The following is a 21,535-nucleotide window of genomic DNA, read 5'->3' on the forward strand; positions in this document are numbered from 1 at the left end:
GGATCTGCCTTGAGAACCCATCTATTGGCAGTGTATGACCTCTGAAAGCTGTCAGGGGTTGGCATTAGCAGAAAGGTGTGGGGGCCACACCTGTGAAGGGTAGAGAGGTCACAGGTCAAGGTGGGGGGGGTCATGCTATCCTGAGCCCTGGCAGCTGCCGGGCAGCCCCTTAGTCGTCACACTGCATCACAGCAGGTCCTTCCTGAAGGACCGTCGGAGGGGTACCTAGTGATGGACTAAGGCGCTTTCTGAAGCAAAAAAGGGTCTTTTAAGTGGTATTGATTCTAATGCATCCAAAGGTTATATCAGTTACTTGTTAAGTTCTTGCTTATGATTTTCACTTCTCCGCTGGCATGCCCAGGCACGTGGTGGGGCCACGGCTCCTGGTGTGGGGTTTCCTCCACACGCTTCCCCCCACTCTCTCGAGTCAGTATTTGTTCCTCCCTGGAGGAAGTACTCTCATTTGAAAGGAAAGATTGGTTTACGTGGGACTTTGTTACTCACCAAAGTAACAGTGGCAGTTGAGTGAGCTCGGAGATGCCCGAGTGCAGCCGATACAGCGTGTGTGCACATAGTGAATGGCGTATGGTTGTTGAAACGAAGTATGGCGGTGCTCTCTTTTACTCACTGTGCTGTTCCTTCCTAGGCGATCAGATTAAGGAACATTCCCAGCTTACAGGTTACTGCTAAGTAATGAAGTAAAAGAGAAAGCCGCGCAGCTTTACGACAGCGTGTGTGTGCATGTGAATTACTCACCGTCGGATGACTCTCATACGTCTTGAATTTTGGTTTCAACATACTGGGGTTTAAAATTCCTCAATCAGTAATGCAATAAAAGCCAGTTGAAAAATAAATGGACAAGGGGCCTGGAGGCGCCATCAGTGGAGTGTGTGACTCTTGATCTCAGGGTCATGAGTTCAAGCTCTACGTTGGGCCTAGAGATGACCTAAGAAGAATGGACAAAGGACTTGATTAGACGCTCCGCTAAAGAAAGCATACGGTTTTATAAATTCATCCCCACGTTTCCTACATTTTGCTAACGTAGCGGCTTTGGGAGAAATGTAACAGCCTCTCCGCTTTTACATTTTCAGATGAGTGCTCAAAAAGGCAGCCACTGAACCATGATTCCTATAGTTCTTTTGTGTCTCCGTGAGCTCGCTTTCATTTTGTGTTTGCAAACCTGGAGGGCCGAGTGCATGTCTGCGGCCCCCTGCTCACCCGGCCCCTCTGTCTGTCTCTGCAGCGTGTACTCTGGGCACCAGTCCATTCTCATCCCGCCTTCTGAGCTGGAAACCAACCCTGCCTTGTGGCTTCTTGCCGTGAGTCAGTACAAAGTCCGGGACACGTTCTGCTCCTATTCAGTGATGGAACTTTGTACCAAGGGGCTGGGCTCACAGACAGAATCACTCAAGGTAAGCAGCCTGTCACCCGGCTTCCAGGGGAACACCTGCCAGCATCCTAGGGAAGCTCGCTGTCAGAGGGCATGGGGAGGGTTTGCTGGTGCTAAAATGATTGTCCACAAAAACCGAGGTATAATCCGCTGTCACCGGAAGCTTCCAAGACTGATTTCATGTGAAAACCTTAGTTTAGAAGATGGTTTCCCACTGCCACCAAGAGTTACAGGTCAGGGTGTGTGGCACTGATGTCTGTGATTCCATTAGGTCTGCCTGAAAGGCCCTAAATTGCCTTTTCTTCTGTTGGTGAATTCCCTTGTTCAGTGGAGTTAATTTTACTGTGATGCTGGTGTTCAAGTGATAATTTGAATTTAGCTGTTCATTTTTGTTTTCCTCGATCACCCTGATTTATAGGTGTGCATCCTAATCAAAATATTAGCATTTCCTTCCACTTAAACCAATAACATTTTGATAGACATATTTTCATGGTAAATGAAGTAGTCATTATCCAAGTAAGGAGGGAAGAAAGAATAGTCATACACCTGTGTTGATTTATATTCTGATACTATCCATTGCTTATATCTTTTTTTTGTATATATAGGTTATATCGTGTATGTGTGAGTACATGGGTGTACATAAATTGTCTGTATATATAAATAAGTATACATAAATACTTACGCAATACGTTTATATCCTGAATTTTGTTTTCCTGTTTAGAACTAATGCATTAAGCTTAAACAAGAAAAGAAATACGAGATAACATTCACATTAAGTTATGTAAATAAAGGTGTAATTTCTTAAAATTATAAATATATATAGGAAAAGAAATTTGTAAGACCTACTTATCACTTACATCCACCCGTATTGTTTTATAAAATCATGGAGTACCTTTCACGAATGATGACACAATTGAGTGCTTTCTAAGCACTTTACGTGTTGATTCATCTAACCTTTACAATGGCTGTGTGAAATGGAAACTACTGTCTCCATTTTAAAGATGAAGACACTTACGTGACAGAGAAATTAGGCACCGTTAGCAAGTTCTTACGCTTAATAAATTTTGGAGCCCTGTTTGGAATGTCTGGCTCCATCCAGGTCCGCCATCTCGGGATGTGGGCTGCGCTGCCGCCCCAAACACGCAACTGTGTAAACGATCGTTGGTATCACCCAGGTTTAATATTTTCCGTGTGATTTTTGTCTGTGAGGTCCTATCTGTGCACGAGCTCCCGGTGCCAGAGTGACCTGAGCTGGTGTCTCCTGCCTGTTCAGGAGCCTGTGTCCGTGCCCTGTGCTCAGGCCACTGTGCGGGGGGGGGGGGGGGGGGGGGGGGTCCGGGAGGGCTGCGTGGCTCTGCCTGTGCCGCACGTCCTCCCACTGCTCATGTTCTGCTGGAGACCATCGTTCGCCACTCGCCTCCCACATAAACGCGGCTCCTTCCACCCCGCGGGCCCCCAGCCCCGCCGGGAAGCGCCCTCCGCACAGAGTCTCGTGCTCCCCTCATGGGAGGCCCTCCTCCGAGGCAGTTCACTGGATTTGGCGCAGAACTGAGGTGTGCTCAGACATTCTTAATCGTGAGAATTTGGCGTAACCTTTTAAGTCTCATGGGACCCAGAAGGAATGTGTCTTTTCCACTGTTACGTTAAACATAGGGTTTCTCACTCGTGGGCAGCGTGTGCTGCTGTGTATCCGTGTCTTACGGGCGTGTATCCAGGTGCTTCCTTGCTTCCGCACACCCTGTCCCTTAATTACTTTGTCCAGGACCTTGCTTGGCCTCCTCGTGCTCCTTGCTGCTGCATCTTGCTGGTTTTTAAGATCTGTTTCCAGTGGCGTCTTTGATAATCTGGTACCTGAATGATTTCTTTTTCCACGCGCATGTCCTAGGACAGTTTAATTAGCAGCGTGGACACCAGCCCCTGGGAATGAGTATCTGTGTGGAGTGTGTGTGACTTCCACCCATCTGGTTGAGAAGGTCACACCCTTGAGCCCTGAAAGGCTGACGTCTCACCGCTGTCCTTGCTTCTAGGCACGGGGCCTGGACTTGTCCCGCGTGCGGACCTGTGTGGTCGTGGCAGAGGAGCGGCCTCGGATAGCGCTCACCCAGTCTTTCTCAAAGCTCTTTAAAGACCTGGGTCTCCACCCGCGGGCCGTGAGCACCTCCTTCGGCTGCAGAGTGAACCTGGCCATTTGCTTGCAGGTGGGTTCATGGATCCCTAAGTGCCCCAGTCAGAGTGACTTGTAAATGTCAGGCACACAGAGTAGTGGGGGTAGTCTCCTTGGCCGACGCTGAGCTACGCGTACAAGACACGCTTTAATCAAATGCATGTGATTGGTACACACTTGTTTGTGGTTTTTTTCTTTTTCTTTTTTTTCACTCTGCGTTTGTCAGTAGCCATGACTCATAACTAGCATTCGTAGAACTTATTCTGTACGAAACAGTTTAACTTTTGTTAACGTGAGTAGCCGTTGGCCCAGACTCCTGAAGTCAAGCTTTGTAAAGATGCCATACTAGACACAGGTTTCATTGTGGCAAGAAATCCTGTACAGGCAGTAATTTCTGTAGGAAGAATGCCAGGTACTTTAGCAGACTTGGGAATTGGCTGCTGGGATGGCAGTCTGGAAGTGATCAGTCGTGATTGGCTGCACCTCTGTGGCATAGGTGTGAGGCAGTCCTCGTAAGATACCCTTGTGGCAACTGTGGCTAAAAGCCCACCTGTGACCATCCTCACTATTCCTTTCTTTCTTTGAACCCTGAACACTGGCACACCGTCCATGGAGATTCTGTACCAGGTCAGGGCTGCCTGAACACGAGGACAGGGAAGCCACATAGGAATTCCATCACAGGGCACAGCTGTAGACTTTGTTCCTCGAACATATTGAGAGATAGAAACGCCAGTCACAGCAGGTGCTGGAAGGGGGCATGTTGACACAGGTCTCCTCCCGACTTGCCCACCCACTGTCCTGCATTTCTGACCCCAGAGGTGGTTGCTCACAGTCACCCCCACGGGTGACCTCAGAAAGCTCCGGGGCGGCCGCGTCCTCACCGGCGCTCTGGGTGCTGCTCTGCCTCGGATATTGGCCAAGGAGGGCCTCTTACCATGTGACTGGTCTGATGTGATTGCTTCAGAAACATTAGCTGCAGATGGATTTTTCTTTCTTTCTTTCTTTCTTTTTTTTCTTTTCTAATTTTCTACTACATCCAGAGGGGCATTGCCATCGTGGGCATGGTGCTAGTTTGGAATCTTGGCAGCATCTTGAAATATTCTCGTACATTTTACGTTTTTTTCCACTTGTTTGTTTGCTTTATTCTCAACTCATTTTCAGCCACTTTTCCTTTTTCTGAATGGTTAGTATCAGTGAAAGTCGGCAGAGATCAAGCGTATCCTAAAAAGCAATGCAGGCTCATGGTCCCTTGCCAAAACACGTGGGGCCACGTATGCTTCAGGATGGAGGGGTTTTCTGGCTTTGAGGAGGCAGCACCCCACCTTCACACACAGCAGTGTCCCTGCAGCTCAAGGGAGGGCCCCCAGACGGCAAGGAGCCTTGAGTCACCTGAGTCAGACTGCCCTCATTGGGCATTTCCTTATAATCAGTGAGGTACAGAGTGAACATGCAGAGGCTTTTTCAGTGAGTGAAGCGACTTGGACACGGGGGTCCAAGAAGGCCCCCCCCCCCAGCAGGTGGTATCTCAGCAGAGTGCCCCAGGAAGCCAGAGAGGCAGAAGCCTGAGGCAGGGCCGGTCAGTGGAAACATTAGTTTTCCATGAGTCGTAGCACAGGTTACAGCAGGCGTGGGGGACGGCTGCGAGCAGAGCCCACGGTCCGAGGGGACACCCATGGCTCCCGCTCCTACGGCGTTTCTGTAGGGCTTGACCCACAAGTGCCTAATGAGATTTGTCAGACACACAACACTGAAGTTTATGAATGTTTACACACATAAGGGAAATACCCTGAACGTTTCTGAATTTCTTACAGATTAAATATTTTTATAAAGGAGTATTTCAGAAAAACAGAAAATACAGATTAGCCGGTAAATAAATGATTAAGTCCATAATTCCATTTACCCAGAAGTAATACCATTAATGCCTTGGTGTAAAACTATCAAAAGCACAAAAAGCTGTAATCCTCCCTCAGTTCCAAATACTGGACTTGAGTGTGTAAAGGCGTTGGGCGTTTTAGTTTTCCCCTTGGAGCAGAACTGGCAGAACCAGCAGCACACGTGCAGTCGCTGAGCGGGGACGCTTGTCTTCCGCTGATGCGTTACTGTCTGGCACGCCTTCTCAGGAGGACTGATGGCCGTCCTCACTGTGGGCCTGCCGGTTGGCGCATCGTCCTCTAGACCAGCCCCGGCGGGAGCGGGAAGGAGCCTCCCCTCTGCCAGGTGCCTAGTGGGTGGGGAGGGACACTGCCAGACAGGGTGGGGCCTTGGCCGTGCAGTCACAGGCCATGTTCTGTGGGGACACCTGCCACTCTCAGAAGGGGTCCCTGCTCTTCGGGGGAAGGCCGAGTCACACGGTGGGCAGGTTTTTATGACTGCACACTAAAGTGGGATCTTAATGTTACATGGAGATACGGGGTAGGGGATCGTTTTTACTTTGCAAGAATGGTTTTCATGGATGGTGCTCTGACTCTTGTCATCTAGCCCCAAGCATCCCTCCCAACTCTGCGCTTTTACACTAAAGGCCATTCTCCACCATAGAGTCTGATGCTTTTACTCAAGGACACCACCACTCGTGCTGTTCTTGGCCTGACTGCACTTCTGCCATCTTCATGTGACAAAAACCTCTCTCCGTGGCCCTCTGAGTCCTCGAGCTGGAAGTATTTTCCTTGCTCTGACCTCCCGTGGCACTTCACCCCTCACACCTGACGCTTTCTGCCACGGCTTATCCCTTTGTCTGTAAACAGCTTCTGGTCCCGCAGTCAGTGAGGGACTCAGCCCAGCGCAGCATCTCGTGTGGTCGCACAGCTGATGCTCGGAGCTGACTCAACCTTATCAAAAGGCCAGAATTCGATCCCTTTAGCTGCAGATACCAATCACTTTGGAGAAACCAGGCGCGGTTTTTCGTTAAGAGTCCAGCCTCCGGTGTGAAGTAGTTCTGTGGCAACGATGAGTCCCCTCCGCAGTGAGCCCATGGCGTGAGTGTCCACCAGATGGAAGCCATGGCCTGGCTGTAGCTCTCCCTTGCCAGCGAGAATCAAGGGTTCCCCGTCCCTCAGTGTAGTTAGCTCAGGTCGCAGGTCCCGGGCCTGCAACTTAGGAGAGAAGACATTCACCCTCAGGACACAAGCGTTCTCTGACCAGAGTGTTGGGCCCTGCGGTTCAGGTGGCATCTGGTGGGATCTCCCCACACCTCACTGGGGGTGAGTTCATCATTTTGTTCAGATGGAGGAGACTGAGGCTCAGACAAGTTAAGTGAACGTCCCCCGTCGACCCAGCAGGGAGGTAGAGACAGGGCCTTCACTGCTCACGGACCACATGATCCAAGCAGGCTCGGACAGTGAACACCAGGAGAACCCGAGCTGTTTCTAATGGTGTCCTCCTCTCTAGTGTCTTAAGGCAGACCCGCTGGTTCTTGCGACCTGAGTCGCGCACTGTGAAAGCCGTGTTTTTGTGGGTAGGAGGCCGCTGAGGGAAGCGTTCCAGTCTGTTGCTGTGGGGGTGGGGGGCCTACAGGGAAGGCGTCTGGGCAGCTCAGAGCAGTGCTGGCCGCTTGCTTACACTGCTGCATGAAGCCCTGCATGATTTAAGACAAAATCAGGAAGATTGACAGATGTATCATTGTCAAATATACAAATGGGCAAGTATAAAAAATTTCGACGTGAGACCGTCATAAAAATAGAAAATTGAGGTATAATTTCCATGCTGTTGACTCAGCACTTCCGTCTCAGAAGCCAAGTGATTTATTTACCCGCTTATTGTTCCGAGGCAGGACCTGCCACTTTATTTGTTTTGGCACATCCCCCTTGAGCTCCACGTCCTAGCTCAGTGGTGGCAGAATGGACCCATAAAATTAAGTGTGGCTGCCTTGGATTTTACACGAAATACTGGTATATTGTAGACAAGAAAGAAACGCAGAAGTATGTGCCATTTTTTATACTTAGAGATGACATTTCCCAGAATCTTTAGCCATAAAAACAGCTTTAAAACGATTGGATTTGTTAAATCTATGACAGAAGCGGACATTAGGTCAAATTATGACTTCTCAGTTTAATGAAGTTTGACATAAATTTCGCTTAGTGCTGTTAGGAAGTGTCACGTGCTTATTAACCTCTTTTGAAAAAGACATCACCTACAGTCACAGTTGCTCTTGTCAGAAGTAGAAGCTGAAAGGTCTTCGGTTGTATTCGAGTAAGAAATTTAGCTCACTGCAACAGAAAGCTGAGCATTCTCCTCCCCAGCAGAAAGAAGGGAGGGAAGATGAGGTCATCTTTTTTCTAAGACTTTAAAGTCACCTTAAGCAGAAACTTTGATCTTTATTATATTTTAGAAAAATAACAATTAACTATCTGGGAGGAAAACTCATTATAGATAGCTGTATGGGACTAAATCAATAGTAACAGTTATAGCCAACCTTAAATCTTAAAACTCACAAATGCAGGAGAAATACAGCCACTGTGATAATGAAAAGTGAAGTCACTGATTGTTGGAAAGGAAAAAAAAAAACAACAGGAAGATCAGAGGCCAATATAAATCTTAAGTAATTCTCAAACTAAAATTAATAGCTATAATACTTTCATTAATTTGAGCTCTCAATTCATTGTTCCCCCTCCAGTGCTTTTAGATGGAGCAAAATAAAAATAAACGAGAGGCCGTAGGGGGTTGTATGCTCCCTGGAATTAGTCATATTCAGTGGAAACTCACACACCCTTTCCTGCTGATCTGTGTTGTCCCAGATCATGAAGATGAACACTGGAGACCATGGACTGTACTGGTTACCAGTGCACCAGTCAGTGTTCTGATTTCCACGCAGCAGGAACCTTCTTTGGCAATTTAAATGAAAATGCATTTACCAAGACACCATGGATCATGCTCACAAGCAGCCCAGGAGCTCGAGGACCTGGGTTGGGACCGTGCACCCAGGAATAGCTCATGCCCCAGCGCTGTTCCTGGGAGGACACTGGTGTTGTAAACTGCACCACTGAGCGGCTGGTCCTAGATGCCAGCCCCACTTCCAGCACATCTGCAGGGAGCTCAGACTTTGGAGCCGTGAGTGGACACGGTTACCTGGTCACATGCTGGCTTCTGGGGTGGTGGGGAGGACAGTGTGGGCCGTTCTTAGTTACTACACAGAACGGGGGCCTTGCATCCCTCACAGCTCCAAAGGTAGGGGGAGGGTCCCCCAAATACAGGAAAAGGGTTCAGATGGTTGGTGACCAAAAGGGGTGACTGATTGCTATTTCAGCCTATCCCTCTGTCTGGCCAAATCAGCACATACTCTTTGTCCCATTCTTACATGTTGCCTGCCCCCTAAAAAATTCTAACGTGGCTTTCACTTTTAGAACCAATAGTAACACACCCACCATCTGTCCAAAGAAGAAATGAGCTGAAGCGTCGGCACTTGAGCTATTTCTAGGTGGTAGCCCTTCCCTTGCTGATAGTGAAGCCATGCACTAGGTTGTAAAGTCCACCACCACGGACGGACGGGCTCTGTAAGATCATGGGTGGAGGGACAGGGGAGGCACATTCACGCGTCCCTCTGTAGGGCTGCTCTGGGCGTGTGCTAGGCATGGAGTGACCACGGTGACAGGCAGTTGGCGTCAGACCTGCCGCTTTCCACGTGTGTCTTCCCCTCTGGACACTCTGGAGCTTTGGGGGTAACCACAGGGAGAGCGTAGGGTCCCAGACACCCTGATGGGCTGTCCACCTGCGGGTGAATACCTGTGACCACCTCACTGTCCGTTCACTTTGGCTTGAGTTGGTGCATTGTTAGTCACAGGAAGTTCTAGGTTGTAGCCTATGCCTTGAACCAGGAACATGGGCTTAGGAGCTCGTTGGTCCTTCCACTTGAGCTGCGCTCACAGACACAGCCGCCCTGCTTCCCAGTCTACACGCTTTCACGCTGGGGGGACTGGCAGCCGTCTGTCCTGAAGCCTTCATAGCACTTCGTCTTGCAGGGTTGAGAGCAGGCAGCCTGGGCCTGTGGCCCGTATGGCCAGTCTGCACAGCCCTGCTCTGCCAGCATAGCTCCAAGCAGAAGCAGGTGGCATGTGAGCCAACGGTCATGGCTGTGTTCCTGGGAAATTCTGCAAAAGCAGGCAGGCTTCTTTTCTGCACGTGGGTTTGCTGACCTTGGTGAAAGTTAGCTAATTAACTGGTTAGTCAGTACGCGGCACGGACTGCCACAGCCTGGCCTGGCACGTGAGCTGGATTTTCACTACCTCTGGTCCTAACAGACCCACTCATTTCCCTGCCAGTCTCTCACTGCGGCCACTCCTGATAGCAATTTCTGATTCAATCAAGTGCTTAATATCAACCACAGAAACCGGCTCTGCTTGATGTTAGTAAAAGATACATTTATTAAAAAGAACTCTGGGCTTCCATTTTTTACTTGGCTGTAGAAGTCACATTCCAACCCTAACAATTAAAACAATCTGGTTAATATATACAAGTTAAAAGGTTTTATGATCCATCAGAGAGCTGAAGCTTCCAGAAGCGTCAATGAACCGAAGTCCTCTGTGGAGAGAAGAGACCCAAGTTTTCATCCTGGCACAGGAGCGGCAGGAGGAATTCGCCAGAGAGACCAGCCAGAGCACTGATGTGGCATGTAGTGTGGGGAGGAGGGTGAAAATCCCAAGGAGCACGGCTCCGTCACTCTGCATCCCTGCACCAGCGCTGTCCGGAGGGGTCTGCAGGGCAGGAGAGCCGAGAGAATCATCTAAGGTTCTTCAGGCCTCCAGTAAAAGCAAAGCAACAGGATTCTGAAACCTCAGGAGGGGCCCTGGAAGGGAAACCACTTCCTCTGAGAGGCTGTGGGCCTTCAGTGGGTGGGAAGCAGAGGGACTGAGGGCTGAGCAGAGAGCAGGAATCGAGTACCTTCCTTTGGGCAGCCCCACACTGCTGGGTGCAGTACTCTTGTCCTCTGAAGACGGAGGTGTGTCAGGAACACGTGCCTCTCAGCCCCCTGGGCCTTCACCAAACACGGCACATTTGCCTTCCAAAGGCTGGATGTTGGGCTGCAGAATGGAGACAGCTGGGGAGAGGCTGGACAGAAGGGAGAACCACCTCATCAGGCAAAAAGCTGGTGTCCAGAGTCTCAGATTCCAACTCTTGGTCCTGCCCTGTCATGAAGCCAGCATTGAATGGCACCTCACTGGAGCTGTTGGGAGAGCCCAGACCACCTGCAGCATACTCACTGAGACACCCAGACGAGGTCAGAGAAGGGTGTGCCCTTTCCAGGAGTAGCATGTTTGTTACTTCAGTCTCCACTGGTCTTTTAAATGCAATGCTTGCCTTGCAGTAAAAAACCAAAAGACCTACAGAAAGAAAAGGAAATCTAGTATGTGGCCATAAGAAGAAATGGTCCGTAGAGCAGACATGCTGGAATTTACCAGCGCTCTAAAATAACTATGAAATGTATGTTAAAGGATCTAATTGAAAAGGTATACACCTGGCGTGAAGAGATCACCAAAAGACAGAAACTACAAAAAAGCAAATGGAAATGCTAGAAATGTAAGCTGCAGACATAGGAACAGAGGATTCCATATGGTTCCAGCAGCAGGGGAGAGGGCCAGTGAGTAAACTTCAGGTCCAATCAGTAGAAACTCTCCCAAGTTGAAAGACAAGGAGAAAAGGAAAGATACAAAATGGACCGGTCTCTGAGATCTCTGGGGTGACCTCAGGTTGTCTGACTCCATGTAGTCTGATCCCAGCAGGGGAGGGAAATGGGACAAAGAGCAGTTTGAATAGATAATGGTGAGGACTGATGAGAGGTGTCAACCTACACACTCAGCATCTCAGTGAGGTCCAAGTAAGTAAAAACACACCTGGTCGCATCCTCATCAAATGCCAACATTAGAGATGGTGTTAAAGCAGCTCTAAAAGTGAAGGCAGAGTGCATAAAGGACAAGAAAAGACAGAAACAATACAAGTCAGAATCCAGTGGAGTGCTGTCTTTAAAGTGCTAAAACCATTTATCCAGCGAAAGTGCCTTTTGGGAAGAAAACCACAGATTCTATAGACAGCGCAAAGCTGAGAGACATCATCTCAGCAAAGTCTGGCTGAGTTGCTCAGGTAGAGCAATCACACGAGGCAGGTCAGACCCGTAGGAGGAAGGGAAGAATGCTTGGAAAGGTAAACACAGGTAAATGTGTGATCTTTTTTCTATCACTGTGTAGATATGTAAATACCTTACATTTCTTTAAAGACTATTAACTACCCAACACACAAAAAGACGGTTGAGGCCTCTGAGCCTGAGTAGAAGCAGCACATGGGGCAACAAACCTCGGGGCAGGCAGGGAGGCAGACAGAAATACGCTGCTGTTCATTGTCATAAAGCAATCTTATGTGAAGGTGGGTTGTGGTAAATTATGCAAATTTTAATGTCTACCTCAACAACTAAAACACAATGGTCAATAGAGCAGATAAAACGCTATACCCAAAATACTCTGTGCCGGCGGGGGGGGGGGGGGGGGGGGGGAGGAAGAAAGGAGGAACAAAAACAAAAGGGACCAGGAAACAGTTATATCAACAGTTACATTAAATGTAAATTAAGTAGGCCAGTTAAAAGGCAGAGATTGTCAGGCTAAAAAGATTGAGCTGTATGTAGTTCCAAGAAGCACACCTTAACTTTGAGGGTATTGACAGATTGAAAGTAAACACAAAGTCTGCAAAAGACGAAACAAAACAGATGAACATGGTGCGGGGGGCGGGGGGGGGGGTGGTGCAGGAAGAGGGGGAGGGAAGGAAAAACAAGATAATAACAGAGAGGGAAGCAAACCGTAAGGGACGCTTAACTACAGAGAATAAACCCAGGGTTGCTGGAGGGGAGGTGGGTGGAAGGATGGGCTAAATGGGTGATGGGCGCTAAGAAGGGCACTTGCTGGGATAAGCACTGGGTGTCATATGTAAGAGATGATCACTGCGTTCTACTCCAGAAACCAGATACCACTCTGTATGTTAACTAACTTGAATTTAAAACATAACAAAAAACAACGTGTTAGACATAAAGTTTACCAAAAAGTGAACAGGTGTCCATTTCATGATAGTTAAAGGGTCAATTCACCAGTAAAACGAAAATCCTAAATGCATGTGCACCCAAAAACTGAGCTTCAAAATACGTGAAACAAAACTGACAGAATTCAGAGGGAAGGGAGATAAATTCAGAGTCATAATTGAAGACTTTACATCTCTCTCCCATTAAAAATCAGCACGTAGACGATTTTAACAACACTGTGGTCTAACCTGATGTAACGGAAGTTTAAGAACACTGTACTCAACTTCTATGGACTGGATTGTATCCCCACAAAATTCACATGTTAAAGCCTTAACCCCGTTACGACTTTAAACAGAGGGCCCGCAAAAAGGTAATAAAGGCTGAAGGAGCTCATTAGAGGTGGGGAGTTAATCTAATAGGGTCGGTGTCCTCACAAGAGGGGGGGAACTCAGGGCTTACACCCTCCTGCACACACAGTAAGGAAAAGCCATGTGAACACACAGCAAGAAGGCAGCTGTCAGCAAGTCTGGAAGAACACACTCACCAGAACACAACCTTGCCGGTTCCTTGGTCTCTGACTTGTAGCTTCCAGAACCATGAGGAAATAAGTTTCTGTTAAGGCACACAGTCTGTGGTATGTTGTTATGGCAGCCCAAGCAGACTCAGACACCAGCATCTGTGGAGTTGACATTTCTTTCAAACCTGAAAAATTCTCCGAGAAAGACTAGAAAACAATTTTCAATGAATATTAAAAGACTGCAATCACTGAGTATGTTCTCTGTGATGTAATTGAACTAGTAATCAATAATAGGAAGATGGCCAGAAAATCCTGAAATATTTGGAAATTAGCACACTTATGAATAAGCCATGAATTAGAGAAGAAGTCATGTGAAAAATTAGGAAACACTTTAAAAGGATTGTTAATGAAAATATAGCATACAAATTTTGTTGGTTGCACCTAAAGAAGTGTTCAGCAGTAAATGTTTGTGTTAGGGAGGAGGAGAGTTTAAAATCTATTTAAGCTTCCACCTTAAAAACTCTAGGGAAGAGAAAAAAATTAAAACCCAAAGTTGAAAACAGAAAATAAAAATGTGGAAATGAATTAAATAGAAAAGACAAATGGAAAACTCAGTACAATTAAAAATTGATTCTTTACAAAAATAAATTTGGCAAACTGCTACCAATACTGATCACTAGGAGAAGAGAGAATAATATCACGTGCTGGCAAGGACTGGGGCAATTTTTGAAGTCTTTGTGCATCACGGTTGGGGTGTGGGACAGTGCAGCAACTTTGGAGAACAGTTTGTAAGTTTCTTGTATGGTTGCACATGGACTTCCCATATGACCCAGCAGTTCTCTCCTGGGTGTTCACCCAAGAGGAGTGACAGTATCCATCCTCTTCAGGGCTTATACACAACGTATATAGCAGCTTCGTTCATAATCATCAAGACCTGGAAACAGCTACATATCTATTACCTGAGGACAAGGGGCAGGTTGTAGTCTGTTTATGCAGCAACATATATCATCATCATCATCATCATCATCATCATCATTACTGTCATTGTTCCATTATTGAATGGGAGGAATAGACTCCTGCAGGGAACAGCATGGACCTCATGAACAATTTTCTGGGTGAGGGAAGCCAGACACAGAGGTCTGCATACTATATGAGTTTGAGTTTGTTTACATGATATCCTGGATAAGGCAAAACTGTAGGCACAACAATCAGATCAGTGCTGCCAGGTGTTGAGGGCCAGGGGAAGGAATTGACTGCAAAGAGGCAGGAGGGACTTTTGGGGTGATGAAACTTTTCTGTGTCCTGTGATGGTGGTTACATGACTATATATTGGCTAAACTCAATCAACCTGTAAACTTAAGGATGAATTTTATTGCATGCAGATTATACCTAAATATATCTGAGAGATGAGGAGTGAGGGAGGGGGGAAAGTACATGTAATAGGGATAGGGATTTCTTCTATTGGCCAAGATGGAATAGCAGGGTCCAGATTTATCCTCTCTCCTGAAACAAGCAAATAATGGTCAAATACAGGAAGCATGACACTAGATACCAGGGAACAAAGAAGGAAAAGCCTTGAGAGAAGCAAGGTTAGCCCTGTGATTTCTCCAGATCACTGCTTTGAGACAGCTTCCAGGGCACAATAGACAAGGGCTGAGGGAAGACAGAGCCTGGTGAGCTCTTTGAGTGGAGAGATGGAGCTGAGTCTGAGGAGACAAAGGTGGCTACAGGTAACAGGACAGGGTGCTGCAGAGGAGAGAGACACGGAGAGCCCTGGGGATTCACAGAGGACCTGCCTCAAGTGTTTGTAGAGCATCCTCAAGTATCCCTCTGAACACCAATCAGCATCAATCCTGTTATAAAAGTACTCAAAACCATGAAAGAACCAGCCAAAAGGACTGTAGTGAATACTGCTTGTTCCCAGCAACTACACTGAGAATCTCATAATTTATGAGGCACTGGTCAGGTCCCACCTAACAAATATTTAAAGCAAGAACCAGGAAGATCAAGCTCTTTCCAAGTAATTTGACTTAGAACAAAGCTCAAGAAGATTTATAGGGATTAAAAAAAATACCCAGCACCCAGTAAGGTCAAATTTAATAAATGTCTGATACACTATTAAAAATTACACAAAACAGGTAAATACCACAGTGAGGAGAGAGAATAGTCCATCAAAACTGAAGTAAACTGATGCAGATGTTAAATTTACAGACAAGGACACTAAAAGAGTTATTTTAACTATGTTCCAGATATTCAAAAAGTTAAGAAGAGTCATGGAATGTTAAAGAGGGGGAAAAAGCCAATTGAACTTCTAGAAAGGAAAACTACAATATTTGGGATGAAAAATATAATGATGGAATCGATGGCAGAAGAAAGTATTGGTGAACTTGAAGACATAGCAATGGAAACTTTGCAAAATAAAACATAGAAAAAAATTTAATGGTAAGAACATCAGTGAACTGTGGGGTAACTTTAGGTGACTTAATATAAGAAGCTTGGAGTCCCCAAAAGAGGAAGAAGGAGTCTGTACCCAGAAAAAAATATATGAAGAACTATTTTAATTTTGATGGAACTATAAACCCACAAATCTCAAAGCTCAGCTACCTCCAATATAACATGAAGGAAACTGCTTACATTGCTCAAAACCAGTGTTACAGGGAATATCTTAAAAGCCTCCAGATGGGGGGAAAAGGCAAGTTACATACAAAGGAACAATGATAGGGATCATTTCATATTCCTTATCAGAAATGATGTGAAAAAGACAGTAGAGGACATCTTTACAGAAAGAAAAGAACTATCAACCTAGAATTTTACACTCAGTGGGTATATCTTTCAAGAACACAGGCTAACTCCTTTTTTTAGCCACAGGAAAAAAAGCTGAGGATTTACCATCAGCATACCCACGCAGGAAGACATATTAAAATCCTTTCAGAAAAGAAATGATACCAGATTGAAATCTGGATCTGTACAACAAATGAGTAGTGTTGGAAATGGCAGCTACATTGGTAAACATATAAGACTTTTACCACTACTTAAATCTCTTTAGAAGATTATCGATGGCTTATACAGAAACGGTAATATGTGGTGAGGTTTATCATATGTGAAAATCAGTATGACAACTGTCCAGAGGTTGGGAAGGGAGAAATGGAAGTATAAGGTCACAGGGTTTCCATACCATACATAAAGTGGCATAATATCACTTGAAGGTAGGCTGTGGTAAAGATGTGTGCCATAAACCCAAAAGTGACCATGAATTTTGTTTTCTTTAAGCAGGTAATAAACTAATAAGCCAATAAGGGAGATAAAATGCACCTATAAAGCAATACTAAATACAAAACAAGTCTGAAAAGAAGGGCAAAAATATAGATGGAATGAATAAAAAAAGATGGATTTGAACTTGACCACGTTAGTAATTCAATAAATATAAATGGTCTAAACACCCCAAGTAAGATGCAGAGATCATGATATTGGATTTTTAAAGCACAAAACCTAACTATATGTAGCCTACAACAAACACGTTTTAAATTTTTTTTAATGTTTATTTATTTTTGACAGAGACAGAGCATGAGTGGGGGAAGGTCAGAGAGGGAGACACAGAATCTGAAGCAGGCTCCAGGCTCTAAGCTGTCAGCACAGAGCCTGCCGCAGGGCTCGAACTCACAGACTGCAAGATCATGACCTGAGCCAAAGTCTGATGCTCAACCAACTGAGCCACCCAGATGCTCCCTTTTTTTAAGAAATTTTTTAATGCTTATTTATTTTTGGCAGAGAGACAAACACGTTTTAAACACAAATAGATTAAAAGGACAGAAAAGTTGTACCATACTAACCTTAAAGGAGAGCTGAAGTGGCTATATGATTATCTAGCAATATTAATTTCAAAACAGAGAATACTGCAGGGATGGAGAAGGTAATTATAAGAAGGTAATTTAGTATATACAAGAAAGAAAGTGAATCTACAATCCAGAACCTTCACAGGAGAGAGAGAGAGAGAAAAAAAAAAAGAATGTCTAGGCTCAGATGATTTCACAGAAAAAAATACCAATCCTAGAAAAACTTGTTCAGAAAAGAGGAAAATGGAACACTGTCAAACATGTTTTATGAAAGGAGCATAACCTAAATGCCAGTATCTGACAAAAATTCTCAAAGTGGGGTGCCTGGGTGACTCCGTTGGTTAGGTGTCCAACTTCAGCTCAGGTCATGATCTTGTAGTCCATGGGTTTGAGCCCTGCATCAGGTTCTGTGCTGACAGCTCAGAGCCTGGAGCCTGCTTCAGATTCTGTGTCTCCCTCTCTCACTGCCCCTCCTCTGCTCATGCTGTGTCTTACTTTGTCTCTCAAGAATAAACAAACATTAAAAAAAATTCCCAGAAAGTAAAATCCAGGCCAGTATCCCACATAAAAGAAATTCTCAGCAAAATACTAGCATATTAAATGCAGCAACATATACAAAGAGTAGTACATCAGGAGTACCTGGGTTGCTCAGTCAGTCTAGCATCCAACTCTTGATTTTGGCTTGGGTCATGGGCCCCACATTGGGCTCTGTGCTGAGTTTGGAGTTTGGGATATTCATTCTCTCTCTCCCCCCCTTCCCCTGTTCGTTCTCTCCCTCCCTCTCTCTCAAAATAAGCATTTTTTTTTAAGTTAAAAGTGCATCCTAACCAAACATGTTTTAGCTCAGGAATACACAGTTGCTTTATCATTTAAAAACAGTGTAATTCATATTAACAGAATGAAGGAGAAAAATAATATAGTATGATGTATCCATATATGCAGGAAATGCATTTGATAGAATTCAGTGCTCATTCATGAGATAACTAGGAAGACAATCTGAGAAAACTATTCAATCTGAGCTAAAACATAAAAAAGCTGGAACCTCATACTCAGTGGTCCACTTTGAGAGCTTTTCCCCTAAAATCAGGAACATTAGCATTGTATTAGAAGTCCTAGCCAATGTGATAAGGCATAAAAAGCCCAAACTCTGGAAGTGGAGAGCTAAAGTTTGTTTTTTTTTCAGACTGCTGGATAGTGAATGTAAAAACTCCCATGGAACTACAAAACTACAATTGTTAGTGTGTGAAGTTACAAAGACACAAAATAAAATTTATACATGGCACCAAAGCAGACACTCAGATCAATGGAACAGAATAGAGAACCCAGAAATGGACCCACAAATGTATGACCAACTAATCTTTGATAAAGCAGGAACTAATATCAAATGGAATAAAGACAGTCTCTTCAGAAAGTGGTGCTGGGAAAACTGGACAGCAACGTGCAGAAAAATGAACCTGGACCACTTTCTTACACCATACACAAAAATAAACTCAAAATGGATGAAAGACCTAAACGTAAGATGGGAAGCCATCAATATCCTTGAGGAGAAAGCAGGCAAAAACCTCTTTGACCTAGGCCACAGCAGTTTCTTATTCAACACATCTCCAGAGGCAAGGGAAAACAAAGTAAAAATGAACTATTGGGACCTCATCAAAGTAAAAAGCTTCTGCACAGCAAAGGAAACAACCAGCAAAACTAAAAGGCAACCAATGAAATGGGAGAAGACATATCTGATAAAACAACATATCAGATAAAGGGTTAGTAGCCAAAATCTATAAAGAACTTATCAAACACCCAAAAAACAAATAATCCAGTGAAGACATAGTCAAAAGACATGAATAGACACTTCTCCAAAGAAGACATCCAGGTGGCCAACTGACACATGAAAAAATGCTGAACATCATTTATCATCAGGGAAATACACATCAAAACCACAATGAGATACCACCTCACATCTGTCAGAATGGCAACATTAACAACTCAGGCAACAACCGATGTTGGCAAGGATGTGGAGAAAGAGGATCTCTTTTGCATTGTTGGTGGGAATGCAAGCTAGTGCAGCCACTCTGGAAAACTGTCTGGAGGTTCCTCGAAAAACTAAAAATAGAACTACTCTATGACCCAGTAATTGCACTACTAGGCATTTATCCACAGGATGCAGTGTGCTGTTTCAAAGGGACACATGCACCCCCATGTTTATAGCAGCACCATCAACAATAGCCAAAGTATGGAAAGAGCCCACATGTCCATTGACGGATGAATGGATAAAGAAGATGTGATATGTATACACACACACACACACACACACACACACACACACACACACACACACACACAATGGGGTACTACTCGGCAATCAAAAAGAATGAAACTTGCCATTTGCATCTATGTGGATGGAACTAGAAGGTATTATGCTAAGTGAAATTAGAGAAGGACAGATCTAGGAGTTCACTCATAAGGACTTTAAGATACAAAACAGATGAACATAAGGGAAGGGAAGCAAAAATAATATAAAATAGGGAGGGGGACAAAACACAAGAGACTCTTAAATCCAGAGAACAAGCAGAGAGTTGCTAGAGGGGTTGTGGGAGGGGGGATGGGCTAAATGGGTAAGGGGCATTAAGGAATCTACTCCTGAAATCATTGTTGCCCTGTACGGTAACTAACTTGGGTGTAAATTAAAAAATAATCTTTTTAAGTTTAGACATAAAAAATTGTATTTCTATGCATCCTGATGTTTATGGCAGTGTTATTTACAGTAGCCAAAATATGGGAACAGCTCAAGTGTCCATTAGTAGATGAATAAAGAAGATAATATGTGGTATATACGTACATACACACACACAATGGAATACTAGCCATAAAAAGGAATGAAATCTTGACATTTGCAGCAACATGGATGGATCCTGGAGGATATTCTAACTGAAATAAGTCAGTGAAAGACACATACCATATGATTTCATCCATATGTGGAATTTAAGAAACAAACTAACATGGCGAGGGGAGGGGAAAGACAACCCAGAACACAGAATTTTTTTTTGAGAGAGAGAAAGAGCAAGAGCATGAGCAGGGGAGGGATAGCAGGGAGAGAGAGGATCTCAAGCAATCTCTGTGCTCCGTGCAGAGCCTGACTCAGGGCTCGATACCACCAAGCTGAAATCATGACCCGCGTGAAAATCAAGAGTCAAACCCTTAACTGACTGAGCCACCCAGGTTCCCCCCAAAACACTCTTAACTATAGAGAGCGTCTGACGGTTATCAGAGGGGAGGTGGGGGTGGGTGATGGGGATTAAGGATGCACTTGTGATGGGCACCAGGTATTGTGTGAAACTGTTGAATCACTGTATTGTACACCTGAAACTAATATAACACTATATGTTAACTATATGGCATTTAAAATACAATAAAAATACAGTATTTCTATAGAGTAGCAGTGAACAACCAGAGAATGAAATTTTTAAAATGCCATTTATAGTAATACCCAAAACTGCAAGTACTTAAGAATGAAAGGCACACTTAAAGGTGTACACTAAAATCACAAAATATTGCTGAAAGAAATGAAATTCTAATAAATGCATGGATGCACCATATTCATGGGGTGGGAGACTCAGTATTTTTATGATTACTTTTTTTCCCCCAAAATTGATCAGTCTCATCAAAATCTAAGAAGGCTTTCCTGAAGAAAGTGACAAAATGGTTCTAAAGCTGTTACAGAATTGTGAAACAGGATAACCAGTCTTGAAAAAGAACAGTGTTGGAAGGACTTACCTATCTGATTTCAAAACTCGCTCTAAAGCTGTGGTGATCGACACAATGTGATAGTGGCATCGAGGGAGACCTGCAGGGAAAAGCAAAACAACAAAAACAAAGTAACCTGAAAAAAAAAAAAAAAGAATCCAGAAATAGACCCACCATGTTACCACGTCCATTGAACAGGGAAAGAAAAGGTTTTTTGACCAATGGCCCTGGAACGACTGAAGATTTATATGGGTATGAGTGACCTCAATCCCTTTCTCGGACAATACATAAAATTCAGCTCTAGGTGGATCATAGACATGAACGTCCATAATGAAACTTGTAGAACACAGCTTCCAGGGGCGCCTGAGTGGCTCAGTTGATTAGGCATCCGACTTTGGGTCAAGTCACAGTTAGTGAGTTCGAGCCCCGCATTGGGCTCTGTGCTGACAGTGCAGAGCCTGGAGCCTGCTCCGAATTCTGTCTCTCTCTGTGTCTCTCTGCCCCTCCCCCACTCAAGCTCTCTCAAAAATGGATAAACATTAAAAAATTAGAATAAAGCTTCGAGGAGATACAAAAAGACTATGATGTGGGATATAGAAAGATTTCTTAGGGCACAAAACACTAAGCATAAAAGAAAAACAATTTACTGGACTTTATCAAAGTTAAAATTAATTTTAATATATTAAAGAAAATTAATAGAAGACATACAGACTGGGAAAGTATATTTGTAATAACATATCTGACAAAGGACTTGTGTTTATATATTTTAAAAACTACAACAACAAAAAGGAAACCTATTAAAATAAGCAGCAAAAGACTCAAATGAGCACTTCACAGAAGGAGCTGTACAAAGGTCCAATGAGTGCATAGAACATGGTCAGCATCTGTAGTCATCAGGAAAGTG

At 44.7% G+C, this 21,535-nt stretch overlaps 1 protein-coding gene across 10 annotated transcripts in view; it reads left to right on the top strand.

The window, feature by feature from the left end:
• Nucleotides 1-21,535, top strand: part of DIP2C (disco interacting protein 2 homolog C) — a 413,035-nt gene that overhangs the window by 358,237 nt on the left and 33,263 nt on the right. For 9 of the 10 annotated variants that reach the window (XM_053896045.1, XM_053896047.1, XM_053896044.1 and 6 more), the window contains 2 exons: nucleotides 1,244-1,412; nucleotides 3,418-3,588. In XM_053896045.1, coding sequence (XP_053752020.1) covers nucleotides 1,244-1,412; nucleotides 3,418-3,588 — 340 coding nt within the window. Of the gene's footprint in view, nucleotides 1-1,243; nucleotides 1,413-3,417; nucleotides 3,589-15,309; nucleotides 16,635-21,535 lie in introns of those variants that run through there. The other variant, XM_053896051.1, reaches the window with a different exon arrangement.

This window comes from Panthera pardus, unplaced genomic scaffold, assembly GCF_024362965.1.
Source record: "Panthera pardus isolate Hobbes unplaced genomic scaffold, ASM2436296v1 HiC_scaffold_6, whole genome shotgun sequence".
NCBI classification, from domain to species: domain Eukaryota; kingdom Metazoa; phylum Chordata; class Mammalia; order Carnivora; family Felidae; genus Panthera; species Panthera pardus.